Source organism: Rutidosis leptorrhynchoides, chromosome 4 (assembly GCF_046630445.1).
Source record: "Rutidosis leptorrhynchoides isolate AG116_Rl617_1_P2 chromosome 4, CSIRO_AGI_Rlap_v1, whole genome shotgun sequence".
NCBI classification, from domain to species: Eukaryota; Viridiplantae; Streptophyta; class Magnoliopsida; order Asterales; family Asteraceae; genus Rutidosis; species Rutidosis leptorrhynchoides.
The window spans coordinates 327,178,859-327,205,650 of NC_092336.1; the positions used below are offsets into that span (position 1 = coordinate 327,178,859).

The 26,792-nt window shown below is 38.3% G+C and overlaps 1 protein-coding gene across 4 annotated transcripts; it reads left to right on the forward strand.

The window, feature by feature from the left end:
• Positions 1–1,192: 1,192 nt before the first annotated feature.
• LOC139843694 (dihydroorotate dehydrogenase (quinone), mitochondrial-like) lies at positions 1,193–16,454 on the forward strand. 4 transcript variants are annotated; one of them, XM_071833827.1, is made up of 13 exons: positions 1,193–1,346; positions 1,895–1,971; positions 3,074–3,097; positions 3,171–3,494; positions 3,884–4,088; positions 6,624–6,641; positions 13,996–14,076; positions 14,182–14,289; positions 14,368–14,397; positions 14,525–14,662; positions 15,417–15,454; positions 15,555–15,654; positions 16,125–16,454. In XM_071833827.1, the coding sequence occupies exons 1-13, from the start codon at positions 1,224–1,226 to the stop codon at positions 16,197–16,199; spliced, it is 1,341 nt and encodes a 446-aa protein (XP_071689928.1). In that variant the 5' UTR covers positions 1,193–1,223; the 3' UTR covers positions 16,200–16,454. The 4 variants fall into 4 exon arrangements, with proteins under 4 accessions (XP_071689928.1, XP_071689929.1, XP_071689930.1 ...); XM_071833828.1 differs by lacking the exon at positions 6,624–6,641; XM_071833829.1 differs by lacking the exon at positions 3,074–3,097.
• Positions 16,455–26,792: the final 10,338 nt, after the last annotated feature.

A 26,792-nucleotide genomic window follows, 5' to 3' on the forward strand; every position in this document is an offset into this window, starting at 1 on the left:
AGTAGATCTGGTGTACGAAACTAAGATCCGATTGAAGTCCGCTTCCGAACACCTGCAACTCCGACCACCATATCCGGCGATTGATTTATTTTATATGCATTTTGGGTGATTTCATTTGGGTATCTCTAATTCTGAAATTCATTTCAGTCTTAAACAGTTTCGTGAACTCCATGGTCAAGATGTTGACGTGGACCGTCTTCGTATCAGTGCTTCCCATGTTTCTGATTCTAAAAATAATGTTTGATTATTTATTAATTGGTTTTGCATTATATGTGAAAAACGGGGTTTGCTGTTTGATGATAAAGTTAGTATATTTTTGTAATTGGGGGTTTGATTATTTGTTTTCGTGGTAATCATATGAAATGTGAATTGGGGTTTGTTGTTTGTTAATAAAGTTGGGATCTTTTTGCGTTTTGGGGTTTGATTATTATTCTTGTAGGAATTCACATGGAATGGGGTTTGTTATTTGAAGATAAAATTAAGATCTTTTTGTATATTAAGGGTTTGAATGTTTGATTTTGTGGCAAAATATTACGAAGTATTTGGTTTATTTTGGGAAATTAGTGGTTTTCATTGATGAATTTGAGAGAAATTTGGGAGGAAGATGAAGATGAAAACTTAACAAAAAATTTAATGCACGTTAAGTCGAGGGACCAATTACGTAATTTTTTTATATATTGACCTGTTACTTGAGTTACAAGTACTTAAATGCATAAAAGTTGAATGCATATAATAGGAGATATGAAAGTTAGATGCATACAATAGGAATTTGATGAAAGTTGATTGCATTTTCAAACAATTTTTCCTTTAATATATGAGTGATCTATGAACACAAAAGATAAATTTGGGTGACCTTAAAAAATTATATTCAAATATCAATGTCCTAAAAACACAAAGGGGATGATTCTCACACACACTTTTTTGATCCTCACACACTTATTTTAACCTTTTACTCTTCTAATAATACTCAATTGGTGTGTGAGGATCAAAAAAGTGTGTGTGAGAATCATTCCCAAACACAAAACCATAAAATTAGTGCCCCATATATATATATATATATATATATATATATATATATATATATATATATATATATATATATATATAATAATAATAATACCAAAATTTTAGGAGTAATATAAAGCAGAAGGGTTTTACATAAACACATACCATAAAATTTGAAGAACATAATCGGATTTTCATTTTGCCGAAATTACTTAAATATGGCGGGAATTGCATTCAGATTCATGAAACGATCTTCAAAATTAATTTCAAATTCCAGGCTTTACTCTTCAACATCCGCTGCTGCTGCTGCTAAACCTAATATTTCTCCTTCTTCACGAATGGTAAATTTTTTTAATTATATTTGATAGAGTATTGTTTAAGTGTATGCTAAAATACACACTACTGTAATAATTTATATAATACATCTCACATTGAATTTGATGATATAAGCTTCCATAGCTGATTGTGTAGAAGAAATTGATAACTTCTTGTTGAAGATGAAAGATAAACCACTGTTTTAGGAATAATGCGTGAACATTTTTAAGTGTTGGATAATGAATAGTTGAGATACAAAGTTCAATTTAATCAGATAAATGCAAGTTTTAAGGTAAGTTTTTTAACTTTGATATGTAGTTAAATTAAAAATAAATTTTTGTGGTAAATGAATACAGAGTATTATTTTATTAAATGGACTTAACTACATAAATGCTTGGAGAATACAAGGTTTGTAGCTAGTAAATGGTGAAATCGCGCCAATAATATAAGATGTTATTGTGTAATGCGTGTGTTTTTTTTTGTATAGATTATAACAATCTTTGACAGCATGTATTGTAGTTATGAGAAGGTATAGGTCAGCGAGTTACTAAATCGTAGTTATGTTAAACTATAGGAAAGATTGCTTGCAGGAACTGTCATCGGCCTTGTTGGAGGAGCTTATGTGAGTACCATAGATGAAGCAACTTTCAGGTATTTAATTTGATTATGTTTTAGGGTAGAGTCTTTTAGTATTATTTATGCTTCACTGTTTTTAGTGCGCTTCTTGTGTGGGTTAATCCACTCTATGGTCATTCTACGTCTTCAAAAATATCAATATGATATATCATATGTTTTATTTATTATTTTTTGTTTCTGAAGACCTGAAGGGGTAAGTCTATCTATGTTAAATATAATAATCAAGTCATTAATAACTGGCTCATAAGACTAACTAATAATAAGTTGTTGACAGTTGACTTGGCTATTTTTTAACGGGTTAATGCAGTTTATTGTCATCACACTCCTCAAAAAATCACTTAGTTATTTCACTATTTCTTTAAGATATGGTAAATGAGGGGAAAGGTGGTAACCAGTTATCAGTAAGTAATAAGGAGTAATTTGAATGCATAGATAGTTGTTTAGCTTTCAATTTTTAGAATGATTACAAGTACAATGACCTTGCCATTAAAAATAATAGTAGTAAAAGAACTGGAAAAAGAAGTTATTTTTATAGTTCATGCATGACTTGTTGAATAATGACCATTGAACTCAATTGGGATGTAGGTGATATAATATTGAGAACAAATAATAATCTATAGATAACGTATCTGACTCTGCTATAAAGATCTTGACTTGATACATAACGCTTGGATAATATGCTATATCTGCTGACAGTTTCTACATTATTATAAAAGAAATAAAGGATTCGGAACCTACCCGAGTACTCTAGTGTGGAAGCGTAAATAACGAACCATGATCACCGATCGAAATAGCAATCATAAGCGGAAAGCTATCATGATTCACAACCTAAAAGCTATCATGATTCACAACCTAAGATTTTTTTTGCCGGTTTACATAGAATATACATGATCCAATGAGTAGTTACTCGTTTCTTTCAATTACCTTCCCCGTGTGTGTGTGTGTGTGTGTTTGTTGTGTCTTTCTCATGTCTTCGACTCTACCATATAGAAATACCCCCGCTATATATACTCAACAGGTGTAACCACCAAGAAAGTGAGAAACTAAATAGTCTTCATTAAGCAGCACCATACATTATGTGTTAGGTGTAATGTACAAATTTCATGCTTGGTTTCAGGAAATATAAATACATGTGCTGTTGGTATATGATGTTCTATTAGCACATCTATCAAAAGTGTAAACTATACGAAGATTCCTGATGTATATTTCTGCAGTGGCTGGCTATTTACAGCATCAAAACTAGCCAATCCGGTTTTCGCATTGCTGGATCCAGAGGTTGCTCATCGTCTGGCTATATCTGCTGCAGCTCGGGGATTGATACCTAAAGAAAAGCGGGCCGATCAGCCGATTCTCAGACTTGAAGTTTGGGGAAGGAAGTTTTCCAATCCAATAGGACTCTCTGCTGGTTTCGATAAAAATGCAGAGGCTATTGACGGTTTACTCGGATTAGGGTTTGGTTTTGTAGAAGTTGGATCCGTAACTCCACTTCCACAAGAAGGCAATCCGAAGCCTCGTATGTTTAGATTAAGAGAGCAAGGGTAGTAACTAATTTTTCTTGTTCATTACTTACAATAATGATTGATAATAACTAACTTCTTGTTTGTGTTGCAGAACTCGGAATTACTCGGTGAGTACTCGGTTTTCGGTTTTGGCAGATCAGGGTGTACTTAGTCAAAATCGGTCAAACTTAGTCAAATTTGGTCAAAACTTGGTCAAAATCGGAAAACATTCAAAACTGGTCAAAACTCTGCCAAAATCGGTCAAAGTCAAACTTAGTCAACATCCGAGTACTCCCGAGTTGCTGAGTACTCCCAAAAAGTCCTGACCGAGTACTCCCCAAGTAGTGATTTTTGCAACCTTGCTTCTTGTTGCATATACCTTTGTACTGTATAAAGCTTATGTTTGGGATGATTGTGTTTGTGGGCAGTGCTATTATAAATAGGTGTGGATTCAATGGCGAAGGAATAAATGCTGCTTCGAAACGGTTGGGTGCGTACTATGAATTTAAACAAGGAGGGAAAGCGGGTCCAGGCGTTGTCGGGGTTAATATCGGAAAGAACAAAACCACTGAAGATGCTGCTTCAGACTATGCACATGGTGTACATGCTTTAGGACAGTATGCTGACTACTTGGTAGCTTCTTTGTTTAACTAATGCTTAAAATATTCTATCACCTGCATGTTATTGCACCTGCGCGCCTAGTTAAATTTTGATTTAGGTAGATTTTTTCCGATTAGTACCCTAATGCACAATCTTAGCAATAACTTTCTCTTTCATTTTTTGAGTTACTTATCTAAATTTACTGGTGATATTAATAAACTGCTCTTTTGTAATAGAAATTCTACTTCCATTGCTTTAAAGGTTAACAAATTCTACCAACGAGCTAATAGCTCAGTGAGTGAGTGGTACCCGTTGCCTTAGAAGCTGGGCCCACCATGTGGAAGCCTTTGCCAAAATGGGCGCAGGTTTGAGTCCCACTCTTGACAAAGCGTGATGATACTCGTTCTTGCTACATGAGGGTATTCGGTGGAAGTATTTTACAGGCATCCGACTCTTACAGGTGGGTTTCCAATGGAAACTCCTGCCGATCTACACCTTTTGTTAAAGTTAACAAAATGTCTTGGCTGTATTTTATTAATTCTTCGACTAAGATATATTTAGCTCGAATACAGACCTTAAAGCTTGATTATTTTCTCAAACTCGCATGTATAGAGTTGTGATTGAGTTTGGGTAGTATTCTCTAGTGATTATTGATAAGTTAGAGATATATGCAAACTTGTGTCTTGTCTTAAGTTTTAGGTCTCAAAGTGTTCATAGATTATAACCATCCTTATCTTTGTTCTTTTAGGTGCTTAACAATGCATGGAAATGAGCCTTGATTTTTTCATTCTTTGAGTTGTAGCCTTCTCTGTTTCTATTCACCTTGTACCCTCTTTACCTTCTTAGTCCACTCTTTCGTATATTCTTGTCTGCTGCTTAAGCAGTTCGTTAAGAAATGATTATTGTTCGATATATTCTCATCTGAATTTCGTGGGTTTCCAAATGGTTTATATTTACCCTGTTCTGTTTCTGATAATTCAAACTTATACAATTACGCTTAACATTACATTTGTGTAAGACCCGAATAATTGAAGTGTACACATGTGTATATAAGTGTATTGTGCGGTACTCGAATCGGGGTTTGGTTGTATATATTTAAAAAGGCAAAAGGAGCTGGACTGGGAGAGTTGCGCGCCGCGCGGCCTGGTGGCGCGCCGCGCCATCTGTCTGTGACAGATTCTCTCTTTCTTTTAAATTAGATATTTTGAGGGTATTTTGGTAAAATCACTTGGAGGCCGGATTTAATGCCTTAGATCAGTTTTGGGGAGTTCATTTACTCCTTCCACAACTACCAACACTTATCCAAATCAATTCTAGAGAGAGAGTGGCTTTTAGTGAGGGAAACCCCATTTTGGAGAAGAAGAAGAAGGTTTCTTGCTTAAGTCCAAGCATTAAAGTTGTTCGCCTTCCCTCTAGCTTCGTTGTGATAGTTGTGGTATGCTCTAATCTTAATTTCTTTGTTTAATTTGATTTAGGGCTAGGGTTTGGGGTGAAGATGAACATAAAACCCATTTTGTTAGTGTTTTGGGTGTTCTAGGGTAATTTGAGTCATGTAGACTCAATATTGGGTTAACTAGGGTTTGGAAGAGTTACTTGTTGTTAGAGAACCCTAATTAGCTAGTAAAATTGCTAGAACACCATGACTTATGTAAATGGGTGTAAATGGGTTAGTGGTTGACCCAAAATGGGTAGGTTGACTTTGAAAGTGTCAAATGGGTCAAAATGAACCTAAGCTAATTAATATGTGTGGTTGAAGCCTAAAACTAGTGTTAAAATGTGTAATGAACCTACTTTGGTTAATGATAGGGTTTTGTGATGAGTTAACCCGATTTTAGGGTTAAGGGTGCAAATGGGTCGGATTTGCACCATGGGTCAAATTAACACTAGGAGTGAGCTTTAGAGTGTTGACCAACTCGAGTTGTGATTTTGATATTGTGATAAATGTAATAGGTGCGTTACATTGAAGTGTTCAAGCTCGGTTATCTTTCACCAAGAGATTTTGAGGTGAGTGGAATAATTATGCATTCGTGTATATGGCGTGTTTATTTGTGGGTGTTATGGTATGAACCATCGAGCCGGTAGTACCATAGCATGTGTGTAAATTGATGTGAACCACGAGCCGGTAGCATCGAGTGTGAACCACGAGCCGGTAGCACTATAAAATAATTGATGTGAACCACGAGCCGGTAGCATCGAGTGTGAACCACGAGCCGGTAGCACTATAAACAAAGTGTGAACCACGAGCCGGTAGCACTATAAACGAGTGAGACTCAATGCGTATGGTGTGAACCACGAGCCGGTAGCACCATAGCGTCATGGTTAACCATATTAAGATTTGTTGATATTTAGCATGCTAAATTATTTATGGTTGTGTTGAGTATATGCTAACTCGGTTATGTTATTGTATGACTTGTTAAGTGTTTGAGGTTGATGACATGCTTTTGTGTTACACGTTTCGTACGAGGTATCTTGTGTTGTGATTGCAAATAGATGGGCGATATATATGTATGTGTAATTATTGCATTCACTAAGCTTTGCTTACCCTCTCGTTGTTTACCACTTTTATAGGTTCGGTGTTGGACAAGGGTAAGGGCATCGTTTTGGACTAGGGATCCCGCTTGTTGCTAAGGGACGCTTTTGGTTTTAGTAGCTCTCGGAGTTTGACCGATAGTTGGGTAGTTTAATCCAAACGCCATGCTCATTGTGTAGTTTGGAACTTAAACTTTTGGTGGTCGAAACTCCTAAATTGTACTAAACTTGTAATTTGGGTCGTGTGGGCCCCGCTTGTAAAACTTTAATTTTATGTTTGAAACATGTTAGTTTTACATATTTGGTTGTATGGTAAAAAGCGTTTTGTCTAAAAGTGCCGGGAACTAGTCAATCTTTTCGCGGTTAAAAGTCCCGGGGACAGCCAGATATGGCGCGGCGCGCGGGCCATATGGCGCGGCGCGCCGATGGTCTGCAACAGAATTTTTTTTTTTTTTTTATTTCGTTTTTTCTCAAGGTTTTTGTCGGGTGTTGGTTTGGGTTGTTACAAGTGGTATCAGAGCATGGTCTAAGGGATTTAGGTGACTTGAGATAGGCGCCTAGACTTAGACTTTTGTGTGCGTGATTATGCGGGACTTGTAGGACTTTGGGTCGGATCGGAATGATTAGTGCATAGGTTTATGTGAACTAATCATGCGCTATTTGTTTGTGTTGTGTTTAGCAATCATCAAGCGAGATGGACGTTGTACTAGCGAGTTAGCGCGACGTGCTCGCGTAGTAATGACTAGCTACCATTACTACGGGTGCAAATCGGGCCAAACAAGCAATGTACGACGATTGTTGAGCGAGATGGGGTAGTGAGGCGTATATGTATGTAATTGTGTATAATTGCCCTTTCGTTTCGTGGTTTAAGCTAATTCGTTTTATAGAATGAAGACGAGAAACGGTCCCGATCACGATAACGGAAGTACAAGTGAAGACGCCGAGTTCTCGACCAAGGTCGAGGCCGTCTTTAAGAAGTTGAAATCGGATTTTTTTGCGGACGTTCGAAAGGTCTTCCAAGAGTCGGTCAATGGGCAAGTGACCGAAATGATAAACGAACGAATGAAGGCCACTATTGAAGAGGCCCTTGATGCTAGAAACATTTATCCTCGAGGTGAAGGGGGTGATGGAAAGAGAGACTTCCACTACAAAAATTTTAAGGATACTCAACCTCCGACGTTTAATGGGGTGAGGGATCCGTTGAAAAGTACTTGTTGGATTTCGGACATCGAGGGGGCCTTCCGTACCGCGGAGTGTCCTCCCGAGAAGAAGACGAGGTTTGGGTCTAGCATGTTACGTGAAGAGGGCAAGTTGTGGTGGGATGATAAAATCAATTTGTATGGCGAAGAGCAATGCATGGACTTGACATGGGAGGAGTTCAAGAAAGAGTTTTTCAAGGAATACCGAACTTCATCCGATCTTGATCGAATCCGGGACGAGTTGCATCATTTGCAACAAGGTTCCATGGATTTAGTTACCCTCAAGTCTACATTCTTGGCAAAGACTCGTTTTTGCCCGGAGTATGTGGGTGATGATCATAAGCTTATGAAAGATTTTTATCGTACCTTGAATGCCGACTACAAGAGCAAGATTAGCCGGGGTATGGCTAAGACTTTTGATGAATTGTTTGAGTTGGCTCGGGGTTTTGAGCCGGAGGTGCCTAGGAAGAGTGATTTTACTTTTTCGAAAAGGAAGTTTGAAGGATCGAGCCATTCGAATTTTTCAAACAAGAAGTCCAAAAGAGGCGCCGAGAGCGTTAATAGTGCGAAGAAGGGTGGTTCCGGGAGTTTTGGACCCACTTGCTTTAATTGTAATCAAAGAGGGCACATGGCTCGCGAATGTCCTAAGGCGTCGACCAAGGTTACTTGCTTTAATTGCGGCAAGGAGGGGCATAAGAAGCCGGAGTGTCCCGACTTGCGAAATGATAATGTGAAAAGGTTGGAGAGGGCGGCGGGTACGGCTAGGGGTCGCAACTATTTGATGACTAATGATGAAGCCAAACAATCGAACGAAGTTGTCTCAGGTACTTTTATGGTTAATTCTAATCCGGCGAGAATTCTTTTTGATAGCGGTGCAAATTTGTCGTTTGTTTCTCCTAAATTTGTGCCTAAACTTGATAGACCATTAGCTAAGTTAAGTCGTCCGGTAGAAGTCGAAATAGCGGACGGCAAGACGGTGCTAGTGGTTGATGTGTGTAGGAATTGTGATGTTGTTTTTGGTGCCGAAACTTTTAAAATTAATCTCATTCCAATGACCTTGGGCGATTTTGATATTGTCGTTGGTATGGATTGGCTCGATCATTACAGAGCCGATATTGCATGCCATGACAAGTTTATTCGTGTTAAGGCCCCAAGTGGGGGAGAAATGATTATTCATGGTGATAAGAGAAGAAGAACGGTGCCGATATGCACTTTTGCACGGGCGCGTCGTTCCGTTGTTACCGGTGGCATGACTTTCCTTGCTCATGTTGTTGATACTCGTAATGAGCCACCACCTATTCGTGAAATTCCGGTAGTTAATGAGTTTGAAGACGTTTTTCCGGATGAGTTACCGGGTGTTCCGGCGGAAAGACAAGTCGAGTTTCGCATTGAGTTGGTTCCGGGGGCTACCCCCATCGCTAAAACTCCTTATCGTTTAGCACCAACGGAAATGCAAGAGTTGTTGAATCAAATTCAAGAGTTGCTTGAGAAAGGTTTTATCCGACCGAGTGCTTCGCCGTGGGGCGCTCCGGTCTTATTCGTGAAGAAGAAAGATGGTAGTATGCGTATGTGCATCGATTACCGTGAGTTAAATAAAGTGACGATCAAGAATCGTTATCCGTTACCTAGGATTGACGATTTGTTTGATCAACTTCAAGGCGCGACGTATTTCTCTAAGATCGACCTACGGTCCGGCTATCATCAAATGCGGGTCCGTGAGGAAGACATTGAGAAAACGGCTTTCCGAACGCGTTATGGGCATTATGAGTTTGTGGTTATGCCTTTTGGTCTTACGAATGCACCGGCGGCATTCATGGATCTTATGAACCGGGTGTGCCAACCTATGTTGGACAAGTCGGTCATTGTGTTCATTGACGACATACTAGTCTACTCGAAAAGTATGCACGAACATGAACGTCACTTGCGTGAAGTTTTGAAGACATTAAGAAAGGAGAAGTTGTATGCAAAATTCTCTAAATGTGAATTTTGGCTAAGAGAGGTCCAATTTCTTGGCCATATTGTGAACGAAGGCGGTATCCAAGTGGATCCGGGGAAGATTGAGACGGTGAAGAGTTGGAGACGACCGACTACGCCTACGGAAATCCGGAGTTTTCTCGGGTTGGCCGGTTATTATCGTCGGTTTATCCAAGATTTTTCTAAGATCGCTTCTTCGTTGACGAAATTGACAAGGAAAAATGCGAAGTTTGTTTGGGAGAACGAGCAAGAAATTGCTTTTCAATTGTTAAAAGAGAAGTTATGTCAGGCTCCGGTGTTAGTGTTACCGGAAGGTGTCGAAGATATGGTAGTTTTTTGTGATGCTTCCTTAAATGGGCTCGGGTGTGTTCTTATGCAAAGGGGTAAAGTCATTGCTTATGCCTCTCGACAATTAAAGGAGCACGAGACGAGGTACCCGACTCACGATTTAGAGATGGCGGCGGTTGTGCATGCGTTGAAAATTTGGCGCCATTACTTGTATGGTGTCAAGTGTACGATATATTCGGATCATAAAAATTTGAAACATCTTTTCACTCAAAGAGATTTGAATTATCGTCAACGTAGGTGGATGGATGTGGTGAAGGACTATGATTGTGAGATACTTTATCATCCGGGTAAGGCGAATGTGGTCGCGGATGCGTTAAGTCGAAAGACTCAACATCCGGCGATACGTGTAGCATCGTTACGTTTGGTTATCACTAACGACTTTCTTGAAAAGATGGGTGAAGATCAAATAGAGGCTTATGTTCACAATAAGCATGCGGAGCGAATTGTGGGCCAATCGGAATTCATTACTATGGGCCCGCGGGGTTTATTGTCGTTTCAAGGAAGGGTGTGGGTGCCTAAGATGGGTGATTACCGACGGGTGCTACTTGACGAGGCACATAAGTCAAAATATTCTATTCATCCGGGCGCGACAAAAATGTATCACGACTTGAAGAAAGACTATTGGTGGCCGGGCATGAAACGCGATGTTGTGAAATATGTTGAGCGATGTGTTACTTGCTTGCAAGTTAAAGCCGAGCACCAAAAGCCGTATGGTAAGTTGCAACCGTTAGAGATCCCGAAGTGGAAATGGGAGCACATTACCATGGATTTCATCACTAAGTTACCTAAGACGGCGAGGACTCAATATGATTCGATTTGGGTTATAGTTGATCGGTTGACGAAAAGCGCTTTGTTTCTTCCCATTAAAGAAGCAATATCTTTGGAGACCTTGGCTAAGTTGTTTATCAAGGAAGTGGTCGCTCGTCATGGGGTTCCTATATCTATTATCTCGGATCGAGATACCCGTTTTACATCTCGATTTTGGGAAAAGTTTCATGAAGATATGGGTACGCAATTGAAGTTGAGCACGGCGTATCATCCTCAAACGGACGGTCAAACCGAACGTACGAACCAAACTCTAGAAGATATGTTACGGGCGTGCATTATTGATTTTGGTGGTAGTTGGGACGAGCATTTGCCTTTGGTGGAATTCTCGTACAATAATAGTTATCATACTAGTATCGGGATGCCACCGTATGAGATGCTCTATGGGCGTAGATGTCGAACTCCCGTTTGTTGGGGAGAAGTGGGTCAACGAGAGATCGGGAGTACCGATTTGGTTTTGGAGACGAACAACAAGATTGATATTATTCGGGAACATTTGAAGAAGGCTCAAGATAGGCAAAAGTCGTATGCCGACAAACGTAGGCGAACGATCGAATTTCAAGAAGGCGACATGGTGATGCTTAAAGTTTCGCCATGGAAGGGTATTATTCGATTTCGAAAACGGGGAAAGTTAGCTCCTCGGTTTATTGGGCCATTCAAGGTTTTAGCTCGTGTTGGCGAAGTTGCATATCGATTGGAATTACCCGAAGAGCTTGCGGGGATCCATAATACATTCCATGTTTCCCACCTCCGTAAGTGTCTTGCGGATGATTCCTTATGGATGCCTTTAGACGAGATCGAGCTAAACAACAAGTTGGAATATGTCGAAGAACCGGTCGCCATACTCGATGAGAAAGTTAAGAGGTTGAGACATAAAGAAGTGAGGACTTTTAAAGTCCAATGGCGGCGTAGCAAGGGTTCCGAGTTCACTTGGGAACCCGAAGAGTTCGTGTTAGTGTATCTTCCCTCTTGTCATGCGGCTTGGGTTGCGAGGACGCAATCCGAATAAGTGGGGGAGAGTTGTAAGACCCGAATAATTGAAGTGTACACATGTGTATATAAGTGTATTGTGCGGTACTCGAATCGGGGTTTGGTTGTATATATTTAAAAAGGCAAAAGGAGCTGGACTGGGAGAGTTGCGCGCCGCGCGGCCTGGTGGCGCGCCGCGCCATCTGTCTGTGACAGATTCTCTCTTTCTTTTAAATTAGATATTTTGAGGGTATTTTGGTAAAATCACTTGGAGGCCGGATTTAATGCCTTAGATCGGTTTTGGGGAGTTCATTTACTCCTTCCACAACTACCAACACTTATCCAAATCAATTCTAGAGAGAGAGTGGCTTTTAGTGAGGGAAACCCCATTTTGGAGAAGAAGAAGAAGGTTTCTTGCTTAAGTCCAAGCATTAAAGTTGTTCGCCTTCCCTCTAGCTTCGTTGTGATAGTTGTGGTATGCTCTAATCTTAATTTCTTTGTTTAATTTGATTTAGGGCTAGGGTTTGGGGTGAAGATGAACATAAAACCCATTTTGTTAGTGTTTTGGGTGTTCTAGGGTAATTTGAGTCATGTAGACTCAATATTGGGTTAACTAGGGTTTGGAAGAGTTACTTGTTGTTAGAGAACCCTAATTAGCTAGTAAAATTGCTAGAACACCATGACTTATGTAAATGGGTGTAAATGGGTTAGTGGTTGACCCAAAATGGGTAGGTTGACTTTGAAAGTGTCAAATGGGTCAAAATGAACCTAAGCTAATTAATATGTGTGGTTGAAGCCTAAAACTAGTGTTAAAATGTGTAATGAACCTACTTTGGTTAATGATAGGGTTTTGTGATGAGTTAACCCGATTTTAGGGTTAAGGGTGCAAATGGGTCGGATTTGCACCATGGGTCAAATTAACACTAGGAGTGAGCTTTAGAGTGTTGACCAACTCGAGTTGTGATTTTGATATTGTGATAAATGTAATAGGTGCGTTACATTGAAGTGTTCAAGCTCGGTTATCTTTCACCAAGAGATTTTGAGGTGAGTGGAATAATTATGCATTCGTGTATATGGCGTGTTTATTTGTGGGTGTTATGGTATGAACCATCGAGCCGGTAGTACCATAGCATGTGTGTAAATTGATGTGAACCACGAGCCGGTAGCATCGAGTGTGAACCACGAGCCGGTAGCACTATAAAATAATTGATGTGAACCACGAGCCGGTAGCATCGAGTGTGAACCACGAGCCGGTAGCACTATAAACGAAGTGTGAACCACGAGCCGGTAGCACTATAAACGAGTGAGACTCAATGCGTATGGTGTGAACCACGAGCCGGTAGCACCATAGCGTCATGGTTAACCATATTAAGATTTGTTGATATTTAGCATGCTAAATTATTTATGGTTGTGTTGAGTATATGCTAACTCGGTTATGTTATTGTATGACTTGGTAAGTGTTTGAGGTTGATGACATGCTTTTGTGTTACACGTTTCGTACGAGGTATCTTGTGTTGTGATTGCAAATAGATGGGCGATATATATGTATGTGTAATTATTGCATTCACTAAGCTTTGCTTATCCTCTCGTTGTTTACCACTTTTATAGGTTCGGTGTTGGATAAGGGTAAGGGCATCGTTTTGGACTAGGGATCCCGCTTGTTGCTAAGGGACGCTTTTGGTTTTAGTAGCTCTCGGAGTTTGACCGATAGTTGGGTAGTTTAATCCCAAACGCCATGCTCATTGTGTAGTTTGGAACTTAAACTTTTGGTGGTCGAAACTCCTAAATTGTACTAAACTTGTAATTTGGGTCGTGTGGGCCCCGCTTGTAAAACTTTAATTTTATGTTTGAAACATGTTAGTTTTACATATTTGGTTGTATGGTAAAAAGCGTTTTGTCTAAAAGTGCCGGGAACTAGTCAATCTTTTCGCGGTTAAAAGTCCCGGGGACAGCCAGATATGGCGCGGCGCGCGGGCCATATGGCGCGGCGCGCCGATGGTCTGCAACAGAATTTTTTTTTTTTTTATTTCGTATTTTCACAAGGTTTTTGTCGGGTGTTGGTTTGGGTTGTTACAATTTGTTTAATTGTTGTATAGGTAATTAATGTCTCATCGCCCAATACTCCCGGACTCCGCCAGCTTCAAGGAAGAAAACAGTTAAAGGACCTTGTTGAAAAGGTATGACTTTTAATCCGACTTCTTGTTTAGTCTTATTATATCGTAAATTCAAATATAAAAGGGTGAAGATTCATCTCATTTTTTTTTTTTTTATAATTATTAAAGGTTCAAGCAGCTCGTGACAAAATGCAATGGAGTAAAGAAGGACCCCCTCCATTGCTTGTTAAAATTGCTCCTGACTTGTCTAGACAAGATCTTGAAGATATTGCAGCGGTATTAATTTATATTTGCAACTCTAGACTTACTCTTTCAGAAATTGGGATTTTTACACATTTCACTCTTACATTGTAGGTTGCTCTTGATCTCCACTTGGATGGTTTGGTATGTATCTTTATTCATATCCATATACATATATATGTTATATAGGAAACAAATGGTTATGATACTGTTGCTAAGAAAATAAGGAATCAAGTAATATGCAGTTAAAAACCTTTCTTGCTTCATGTAGATTATATCAAACACAACCATTTCAAGACCAGAAGTTGTACAAATGAATCCTGTGTCGGAGGAAAGTGGTGGACTAAGTGGGAAGCCCCTTTTCAGTTTGTCAAATGGTGTCCTGAAGGACATGTATATTCTAACAAAGGTACAATTGACTTTGTAGTAGATGTGTTTCGTTACATGGTTTCATTACAGTTGTCTAAAAATATGTTCAGGGTTTCAGAACTCGGAATTACTCGGCGAGTACTCCGTTTTTTCAACTCGGGATTACTCGGAAAATAGGTCAAAACTCGGTCAAAGTCAAACTTAGTCAACATCCGAGTACTCCCTATAAAGTCCTGACTGAGTACTCCTCGAGTAGCGAGATTTGCAACCTTTAATATGTTACCTTTTTATCGTCTGCCACACAGTGATTGAATATGACAATTTTTTTTTTCACTCTTTTAAGTTTGAAAGAGTATCGTGCCTGTCTAATATAGAAGACTTCTTTGGTAAGTTTGACTACACTTATATTGTTTTAAAGGATCCCAAGTTGACGCATAAATCAGTTCGACTACACTTGGAATGTAAACTAGTAAATGCTCAAATTCACATACAGTAACGATTTAAAAAAAAAAAAAAAAATCTGAACAGTTAGTTAATAATATCCTAGACCTGGAACCTTTTTTATGTGGTAGAAAATTCTAAATATATCTTACCTTAACAACTGTCTCTAATAGTAATACCCCTAGAGCACAGTACCTTATATTTCTCAACACTGCTTACACTTTGTAATATGTCCTTGTATGCTATCCATGTTTCATCCCATATTTGCTACTAAAGTGAATTTATGAGAAGTTGTTTGCCATTATTTTTATGCGTTTCGAAAGGCTATCTGTGAATTTTTACTTTGTTTCTAGGGAAAAATACCTTTGGTTGGCTGTGGAGGTGTCAGCAGGTTCGTGTCTGGTTGTATCTACTTTTATCGAGTACCGAGTTATGATTGTAACAACATTACTGGACTGATTGCTTACCAAATGTGTGTGTGTTTGATTTAGTGGTGAGGATGCTTACAAAAAAATAAGAGCAGGAGCAACTCTTGTTCAGATTTATTCTGCGTTTGCTTATGGTGGACCTTCCCTCATACCTCAGATTAAGGTATGATGATGCTGTGTGTGTGTGTGTGTGTGTGTGGTCACATGCTGCACCTAGTGTTATAAACGTAGACTGACTAGTCAGCCGACTATTCGGTTTAGTGACTAACCTGTCCCGTTTTGCTCAATAACGTCTGTCTGAGTAGGACCATATGTTATAGTAGTATTTTGGAGGCATATATTTGGGGTAGCAAGATGGGTGGGTTGGATTATTTATCAAAATGTATAAATTATGGAAAAAGTTGAAACAGCGTGGCTTGACCTGAATCACTTTTTGCCCATAATTAAGGCTTAGCATTTCAGATATTGGTACAACGTTTTTACTTCATTAATAATCCTGTTAATGAATTAAATTATCAGGTGGTTTTAGGATGACTTTTGACTCAATTTGCATCGTTAACAATCTTGTTAATGTATAATGCAAGCTGATTTGTGGATTTATCATGTATTATCAATTTTTTTCTTGCTTTGTAGGATGAACTTGCACACTGTTTAGAAAGAGACGGCTTCAAGTCAATTTATGATGCAGTTGGTGCAGACTGCCGGTAATCGTGCGAATTGTATTATGGTCAGTTTCAAGCTTTTGGTAACACGAGTGACTGGCGAGGATGAATATTCTGATCATATGTACAATTTGATCACGAAACTTTAATTTTCAACTGTTTTTTGTGTAAGCAGTGTAGTGGTCATGATGTTTGAGGGTTAAAGGTAAATCGAAATCTGATGATTGATGATGTTCCTAAAATTATCATCTATTGCTCATAATGAACGGGTTAGATAATCTCTGTTTCTATTAACCAATAATGACAATATGTTACGTATGTTAGTAATTCATGGTCGAATATATAATCTTTCAAATATGTGATATATGAATTATGATCTTGGGTGTGTCCTCTGGTGGATCCAAAGAATGGTAGCCAAAATATTATTAATTAGAACTGTAGATTGATCTTATTAGACACTTCCAAAAAAAGTAAAACATATTTCTTCTTCTAACTATTTTGTTTTGAAGATACAGTATGCAAATGGTAAAATGTATTTCAACAACAAACAAACAAGATTTTCAGAAGATATCAAATATCACATCCATCAAACAAACCATAAAACTCATTCATTCCCTTAATTTCGTATTAATTTTGATCACTTTCTTTCTACTCATAACAAACAAACTACCAACCAAAGTCTCTTAATTTCCCAATTCAATTATAAGCTGAACACCCAAAAATCTCATCTTTTTGACTAATTTTGTTCAAAGAAGAAGAATGGCAGGTAGGAGTGTATCTAGATTCATGAAAGAATGTTTAACAAAGAAGATGAAATCAATGGCGGCTTCTGCTGCTACACCCAGACATTATTCTTTTTATTCTGCTGCTGCTGCTGCAGTTAAACCTAATCTTCCTCATACTTCGAGAAAGGTGACCTTTTTTTTATTACAACTCATGTACATTTGTGATTGTTCATCATGGTTACTCTCACTGAAATTTCAAAAGAATCATTATCTACTTTCACAACTCCTAATCATGTTTATGATGTCTTTCTAAGTTTTAGAGGTGCTGACACTCGTCTTAGTTTCACCGATCATCTATACAAGGCTCTGCTGGATGCCAATATCAATACCTTTTTGGATAACGAAGAGATCCGAACTGGGGAAGATCTTAAGCCGGAACTGGAGAGCGCAATTAAAGCGTCTAGTGTTTCAATCGTTGTGTTGTCAAAGAATTATGCTTCATCTACATGGTTCCTTGATGAACTGGTATTGATCCCTGAGCGATGCAAGACCGCCAAACATATTGTGAATTGTTGAAATAATAAATTGGTTGGTGGATAGTTGAATAATAAATTGGTTGGTGAATGGCTGGCTAAATCACCTACCATGTTTTACAATCTAGCCGAAATATTTGAAGATTTTTGTGAATCTTCATATCTCACCAACCAAGTTGTCTACAAAATATTTACCATGATGTCATTCCATTTTGGGTGATACAAGCTTCAAAATGCATCCCATATTCATTCTTCAATCTTGTATTCTAGTAGATAAATAGAATTCTAGTAGATAAATAGAGAGTTGTGAGTATTAATCTCCTAATTACAAGAGATATAAAGATTGATACTTATCCTTGTACTTACAGAGAAAGTGTAATTCCTATTTTTCTTATTAGTGAAACGTTTCTTTCCTTGCCCTTGGTTTTTACCCTATTGGGGTTTTCCACGTTAAATCTTGGTGTTCCTTTATTGTCATTATTTCGAGTATTACTAGCGGTTTGCTATAATTCGGTGTCGCTTTTCTCAACAAGTGGTATCAGAGCTAAGGTCTAATATCTAGTGTGTATTAATCTACTTATCGTATGCTCTGTGGTTGCCACGGGAGTGGATCGTCCACATCAGAAAATAAGTAAGATTATTTTCACTCGATAAGATAAAATTTCCGTGGGTACTATTTATCGAAAAATAGTATTGTCGAAAAGAAGATTGTAATTATAACAATGTCTACGAAATTTGAAATTGAAAAGTTCAACGGGAGTAACTTCACGTTATGGAAACTAAAGATGAAAGCTATCCTGAGAAAGGATAAGTGTTTGGCGGCCATGCCGTTCCGCCAAAGTCACTGATGAAAAATGGGAAGAGATGGACGGCCAGGCTATCGCAAATCTTCATCTGGCACTAGCAGATGGCGTTTTGTCTAGCATTGAAGAAAAGAAGACGGCGAAAGAGATTTGGGATCACCTCGTAAAATTGTACGAGACCAAATCACTCCACAACAAGATATTCCTTAAGAGGAAACTTTATTCGCTACGCATGAATGAATCTACTTCAGTTAATGAGCACATTAATTCTTTGAATACTCTATTTTCTCAACTCGCTTCATTAAGTTGCAATATAGAGCCAAAAGAACGTGCTGAACTTTTACTCCAGAGTCTACCTGACTCGTATGATCAACTCATTATTAACTTAACCAATAATGTTCTCTCGGAGTATCTAGTCTATGATGAAGTTGCGGCTGCTATTCTAGAAGAAGAAAATCGGCGCAATAACAAGGAGGACAAACAGGCCGGTTCACGACAAATGGAGGCCTTGGTGGTGTCAGGAGGGAGATCAACGGAACGTGGCCCAAGTGGGAGTCACAATCATGGTAAACCGAAGTCTAAAAAGAAGAAGACCTATACATGCTACAATTGTGGCAAGAAAGGTCACCTGAAGAAGGATTGTCGGAGTTTAAATAACTCAAATCCTCAAGGAAATATTGCAAGCACTTCAGATGATGGGACTGCTTTGGTTAGTGAGGCAGTTGTAGCAAATGAAGGAAGAAAGACATTTGTTGATGTCTGGTTATTTGACTTGGGAGCTACTTTTCACATGACCTCTAGAACAGAATGGTTCAAACAATATGAACGTATCTCAGGAGGATCTGTATACAGTTGCAATGATCATGAACTAAAGATCATTGGAATCGGAGATATCATTCTGAAGATGCACGATGGTACAGTTCGTACTATTCAAGGTGTACGACACGTGGAGGGTTTGAAGAAGAACTTATTGTCTTTAGGACAATTAGATGATCTTGGTTGTAAGATGGAGATACAAGACAAGATCATGATAATCAAGAAAGGCGCGGTTGTACTTATGAAAGGAGAAAAGGTGGGTGCTAATTTATACATTCTAAAAGGCGAGACGGTACAGGAATCGAAAGCATCTGTTGCTTCGAATAGTTCAAGTGATAAAGTTGCTATGACATGGCATCAAAAGCTTGGACACATGTCTGAACAAGGTATGAAGATTCTTGTTGAAAGAAATCTTATTCCTGGTCTTACAAAGGTATCGCTACCTTTTTGTGAGCATTGTGTAATCAGCAAGCAGCATCGTCTGAAGTTTAACACATCAAATTCTAGAATTAAATTTGTTCTAGAATTGGTTCACTCTGATGTGTGGCAAACACCAGTTCAATCCCTAGGAGGAGCAAAGTATTTTGTATCATTTATTGATGATCACACTAGGAGATGTTGGGTGTACCCAATCAAGAGGAAGGCATATGTGTTTGAAGTTTTCAAAGTTTACAAAGCGCGGGTTGAACTTGAATCTGGTAAAAAGATCAAGTGTTTAAGGACGGATAATGGAGGAGAATACACTGGTGATGAACTTGATAAGTTCTGCAAACAAGAAGGTATCAAAAGGCAATTCACGACGGCATACACTCCTCAACAAAACGGAGTGGCAGAGCGGATGAATAGAACTTTGTTAGATAGAACAAGGGCGATGTTGGCAACTGCAAGCTTGGGAAAATCATTCTGGGCAGAAGCAGTAAATACTGCCTGTTACGTGATAAATCAGTCACCATCAACTACAATTGAATTGAAATCGCCGATGGAAATGTGGACTGGAAAACCAGTTAATTATTCTGACCTTCATATATTTGGAAGTCCTGTGTACGCAATGTACAATTCTCAAGAAACGACAAAGTTGGATCCGAAGTCCAGAAAGTGTTTGTTCTTGGGGTATGCTGATGGAGTTAAGGGGTATCTCTTGTGGGACCCCACTGCCCACAAAGTAGTCATCAGCAGAGATGTTGTCTTTACAGAAGACAAAGATCTTGAAGATGTTAGCACTTCAAAAGAAACTATACCGATACAGGTGGGTAATGAATTTCATAAAGATTCTTCTGAAGCAGTACCAGAGCACGATGAAAATCAAGTAGTCGTTGATGAAGCTCCGGCGACTCGTATTTCTAATCGGGAAAGGAAACGTCCAGGGTGGCACTCAGATTATATTATGAAAAGCAATGTTGCATATTGTCTTCTAACAGAGGAAGAAGAGTCAACAACTCTTCGCGAGGCACTAAATCATTCAGATGCATCTCGGTGGATGACGGCTATGCAGGAAGAAATTAAAGCTCTTCATAAAAATAAAACATGGGAACTTATGCCATTGCCGAAAGGTAGAAAACCTATTATAAATAAATGGGTGTATAAGATCAAGCGAAATGGCGATGATCAAGTGGAGCGGTATCGTGCAAGACTCTGGTTAAAGGATATGCTCAGAAAGAAGGTACGGAATTTAATGAAATATTTTCTCCTGTGGTTCGACTTACAACAATTCGAGTAGTTCTAGCGATGTGTGCTACATTTGATTTGAATCTAGAGCAGCTAGATGTGAAAACTGCATTTCTTCATGGAAATCTTGAAGAAGAAATTTATATGCTTCAACCAGAAGGTTTTGAACTACAAGAAAAAAAGAACTTGGTTTGCAGGTTAAAGAAATCTCTGTATGGTCTCAAACAGGCGCCGAGATGTTGGTACAAGAGATTTGATTCTTTCATAATGAGCCTTGAATATAACAGACTTTATGCAGACCCTTGTGCATATTTCAAGAGGTTTGGGGACAATGATTTTGTCATTTTGCTGTTATATGTAGACGACATGTTGGTTGCAGGCCCCAACAAAGATGGTATTAATAAGCTGAAGGCTCAATTGGCTAGGGAGTTTGAAATGAAAGACTTGGGTGCTGCAAACAAGATTCTAGGGATGCAAATTCACCGAGACAGAAATTATAGGAAGATTTGGCTTTCTCAAAAGAATTATTTGAGGAAAATCTTGGAGCGTTTCAATATGCAAGATAGTAAGCCAATCTCAACCCCACTTCCTACTAGTCTCAAGTTATCCGCCGTTATGTGTCCTAGCAGTGAATACGAGAGGAAGGAGATGTCTCGAGTACCGTATGCATCAGTAGTGGGAAGTTTAATGTTCGCAATGATATGTACAAGACCAGACATTGCACATGCAGTGGGGGTAGTTAGTCGGTACATGGCGAATCCTGGTAAAGAGCATTGGAATGCGGTAAAGAGGATCCTTAAATACATCAAGGGAACCTTAGATGTTGCATTATGTTATGGGGAACCGAAATTTATTGTCAAAGGGTATGTTGATTCATATTATGCAGGTGATATCGATAAAAGTAAATCTACCACTGCATATGTTTTCACACTTTGTGGTGGAATAGTAAGCTGGGTTTCAAAACTGCAGTCAGTTGTGGCGACATCAACAACAGAAGCAGAATATGTAGCAGCTACTCACGCTACTAAAGAGGCAGTATGGTTGAAGATGTTGTTGGAGGAACTCGGGCACAAACAAGAGAATATCACTCTATTTTGTGACAACCAGAGTGCCTTGCATCTTGCAAGGAATCCAACATTTCATTCAAAGACAAAGCATATACGAGTTCAGTATCACTTCGTTCGTGAGAAACTGGAAGAAGGAACTGTGGATGTGCAGAAAATTCATACTGAAGACAATGTGGCCAATTTTCTAACAGAGTCAATCAACCGTGACAAGTTTATTTGGTGCCGTTCCTCATGCGGCCTAGCGGAAACGTAAGCAACATCATTGGCAAGGAAGGATAATCGTGTGAAGATTGATTGAGCTTCAATCGAATCTTCAAGTGGGAAATTGTTGAAATAATAAATTGGTTGGTGGATAGTTGAATAATAAATTGGTTGGTGGATGGCTGGCTAAATCACCTACCATGTTTTACAATCTAGCCGAAATATTTGAAGACTTTTGTGAATCTTCATATCTCACCAAACAAGCTGTCTACAAAATATATACCATGATGCCATTCCATTTTGCTTTAAATACAGGGTGATACAAGCTTCAAAATGCATCCCATATTCATTCTTCAATCTTGTATTCTAGTAGATAAATAGAGAGTTGTGAGTATTAATATCCTAATTACAAGAGATATAAAGATTGGTGTTCCTTTATTGTCATTATTTCGAGTATCTATAATTCGGTGTCGCTTTTCTCAACATGATCCCCATCTTCTATCATGTGGAGCCCACCGATGTTAGGAAGCAGCATAGCAGCTTTGGAGTTGCCATGCCAGAACATAAACATAAGATGGAAGAAGAAACAGATCAAAAGAAGAAGACGGATAGAGCTCGTAAAATTGAGAAATGGCAGAACACACTTGCAGAAGTGACTGATTTGAAAGGCATGAATGCAAATGGCCGGCAGGGGTGTCTTCGAGCATAGGCAAGATAGGTAACCGGCTAGGGGCTAGGGCCCAAAAATTTTGAAGGGTACAAAATTTTGAATATATAAATATTTTTTCAATATATATAATTAAATCAAATAAAAAATTGTCAATTAAAGTTAAAATATTCCATTTTTAATAGTTAAATACAATATAAGTAAATAAATAGATAAATTGGAGTATTATTTTTTTTATGCGTAGTAAAAAATTTTAACGTATATGTGGACCAATTTTTATTTTCTTCTAGGATCTTTAAATTGTTGAGACAGCCCTGATAGCTAGTAATCACTTTCTTACTAATATTTCCCATAAGCCTCCTCTCATATTTGTTTGATAAATTAAGACTTAGTTGCATGGTTGGTCTAACATTTTCAGTGCTTGAACTTCACTTTATGTATTAACAGTCCAAAAATACAAAATTTGTTGCATATACAGATTTAAATTATAGATCTCAGCTGTTAAGTATATGAAAATTACTAAAATACCCCTATTTTCTATTTTTTGTTTACTTTTATGAATTAACCCATAAGAAAAACTATTTATATAGCTAACTATTTAGTTTTCTGAAAGCGTCAATTTAATTTATTGATGATTTAACTGCCGCTTAGAGCCTAAATTGAATTCCAGACAGGATTTAAAACTCATGGAAATTTGATTATACCATTTTCATAGCGTCTCATTTTTTATTTTTATATTTTATTTTTATTTTTAGAATTTTTTCTTACTTAATGGCCGGAGGTCCTCTTAGAAGCAATCTTTTTTTTCCGTCGAACAGAGAGAGACTTCTCTTTATCCTTTTAGGATAGAGGAAGGATTGTCTACATCTCACCTCCTTCATACCCTACACATGTGAGATGGGGTTTTGTTATTGTTATTGTTATTGTTATTGTTATTGTTATTTAGTTTTCTGAAAGATGTGTAATAGACATATTATAGATATAGTCTAATTCCAATATAATAGGAGTCATAACTTGCGTAGGAAGTCAAAGTGATAAGTCCTAATTGTATTAAACATATACTTTTCATATATTGTCTTTGTAATCTCCCATATATAAAAGATGTTATATTAATGAGAATACATATATTAATATCTTATATGGTATCAAAGCCAAACCTAAGAGCCTCTTCTTTCTCTCACCACCCCCTTCTCTCACATTTTTTTCTTTAGTTTTCTTATTTCTTTTATCAACAATGGCATATCAAAAATCCACCCAGCTCTTACGGTCACAAACATGTGTAGATCCCTATTACTCTTTAGATAGACAACATGTAATCTCCACGGTTGAATTGTTTAAGAGGGACAACGGGCAGTATATCTCCTGAGCTGAATTGTTTAAGATACATTCTATACCATACAACGTTCTTGATCATATTATCACGTCTGCAGTCGACTCTTCCTCCTCCTCAAAAACTGGTGTAACTACTGACCCTGAGCAGTGGGCACGAATTGATGCACTTGTCCTATAATGGATTTATGAAACTATTTCCAATGATCTCTTATACACAATCTTGTCACCTGGTGCAATTGCATAGTAGGCTTGAACCTATGTTGCCAATAATTTTCAAGATAACAAGATGCAACGTGCAATTTACATTGAACATCAATTCACAAATACATTCTCTTCAATGACTGCATATTGTCAAGATTTAAAGTCCATCACTGATCAGATGGCTAATGTGGGAACAACAATTGATGATAACTGATTGGTTCTTCAACTTGTGGTCTCAACGAGAGTTATGATGGGGTTGCCATGATGATTCAACAAACAACTCCACTCTCTGATTTCTATACTGCTTGATCGAAGTTGATCCTTGAGGAGACCAGAAAATCCAAACAATCAATCTGCTTCCATCGCCTCAAGTGCTGGCGCCGTTCGTTTTCTTCCAGCAATAACACCTATCGCAATCCTAATTTTTCTTTCCACAGCTAACCACATTTTCTTAATGCCGAAACTTTCTCTTTCGTCGAGCCCCGAGCTTGTGGTCCTCCTTTAAGTTTGGGTTCAATTGGATGAATCTGTCAAGTCAAGGTCAACGTACGTAGCAGTAAGGATGGTGCATCGCCTATTTATCGTTCTCTCTCAGGAGCCAAAACGAGATGATTACGATCCTTCGCGTTCATATTGAGGTCCTAGAAGGGGTTGAAGTTGAAGCAGACGTCCAGAGTCTAGAACTACACGTGCAAGTTTCTCTGCATGTGGCTCGTCCGTGATAATTTCTTCGAATTTGCGTGAACTAGCGGACCGGTCACTAAGTGGGGATGCTCCCTCCAGCATGAGCGAAGCTCTTCGAAAGTACAATAGCATGGCAAGGGTCGCAGTCGAGGGATAAAACTCGTGGACGAGGTACTGGTCTATTTGGGGAAATAACCCTAATTCTAATTAGGAGGTGTTCCTCACACACCATTTTTTAGGTCCATACACACTAACTTACTATTATACCCTTACTTATATTGATGTAAATTCAACTTGCTATACTAACCTGGGGTATAATTATAAGTTTATGATACAAAAGTGTGTATGGATCAAAAATTGATGTGTGAGAATCACTTCGCATTCTAATTATGGACGTGGATCGCAACAGTGGACAAATTCACCTTGGAGTTACAACTCAGTGCCTAAGGCTATTAATTATTGGGCCGGCCCACCTTAACCTTGGGCCTATCCGTCATGTCCCTACTCTTCAGCCCCATGGATTCAGCCCAATGCAAATAATTCTGGATCAGCTACTCCACAAGCTGGCATCGTAGGACCACGTTCTTCTCAAGCCTATGCTGCTTCAACTACAGGCTTAACTCCACCTGATCTTGGCAATGCTTTCCATACCATGTCCATTGACTGCGAACGACAATTGGTACATGGGTACGGGCGCGTCATCGCATATGAGTAATGCATCAGGTAAACTCTCTTCTTATTCTAATTCTAGCAATTCAAATATTGTAGTTGGTAATTGTTGGGATTTAACAAGTTCATATATCTTAAAACCTTTTAAGAATCATTATAAACGGAAGCGTGTAATTATCAATTTTTACTTGTTGAACTTTAAGCCAATTAAAGCTAAATCCCATAGATCAAGTTGTGAACATTATGCTTACATATTAACAAGAGAAGGAAGAGTGTTTTATACCTCCTTAAACTAAGTTTAAGGGCTGTTTTGATGCAAGAAGATGATGAAGAAATAATGCTTCAACACACCCTTGAGTTGGTTGAACCTTTAAGCCTTTATAACCTTGCTATCCAAGCTTGAAACCACTTCTTTTGCACTTGAATAAACCAATCAGCAGCAACACTGATTTGAGCAGAAAGTTAATGAACTTATTGATGAACTTAGCCTCTAACTTGAAGCCTCAAGTGTTGCATACCCCAAGCCTTTTGTGCACCAACACCACCTTTACTTTGGTTAGGATTTTGACACTTAATGAACTAGATTGCCAAGCTCAAAACCCTCTCTCTTTTTATAAAAAATTCGGCCAGCAGCTGTATGAAATGAGTGAGAGAGTTTTTTTACTTCTTGGTTGAATACTTGAGTCAAATTCCTTGGTATATGAACTCTAGCATGCACTTGATAAATGTGTGTTCTTGAAAGTAAACAAAAGCAAGTATGGGAGACTCCTTGGTTGAAACAAAACCGTCCCCCATCCCTTTTTTTATAACAAGATTGTTATTTTTTATATCTTGTATAAAATACCTTTGTATTTATATAAAACATGTTATATAAAATTTGTAATTGCTAAGTTACTTGCATTTTACAAACCAATTTATAAAATATTACACAACATAATTATTTAAACCTATAAATAATTAAATATAAATTATCCAAGTAATTTATCTCAAGTGGTTATATTTTAGAAAACCCATTTTCTAAAATCCAAGTGTCGCGTATTTATTTAACGAACCTATCGTTAAGATTAAATACTTATAAGGTGTCGGTAAGCTTGATGTTGGGTATGACCCGACTTGGATCATAACATGTTAGCCACATTAATTTAATATGTCTCTCGGGCATACGAAATACCTTCAATCTCCCACTTGCACGAGAAACATAAGAAATTAATGCAAGTGATGGATACCACCTAACGACCGTCCAACACCCCCAATATGTTATGACTTTGTGCCATTC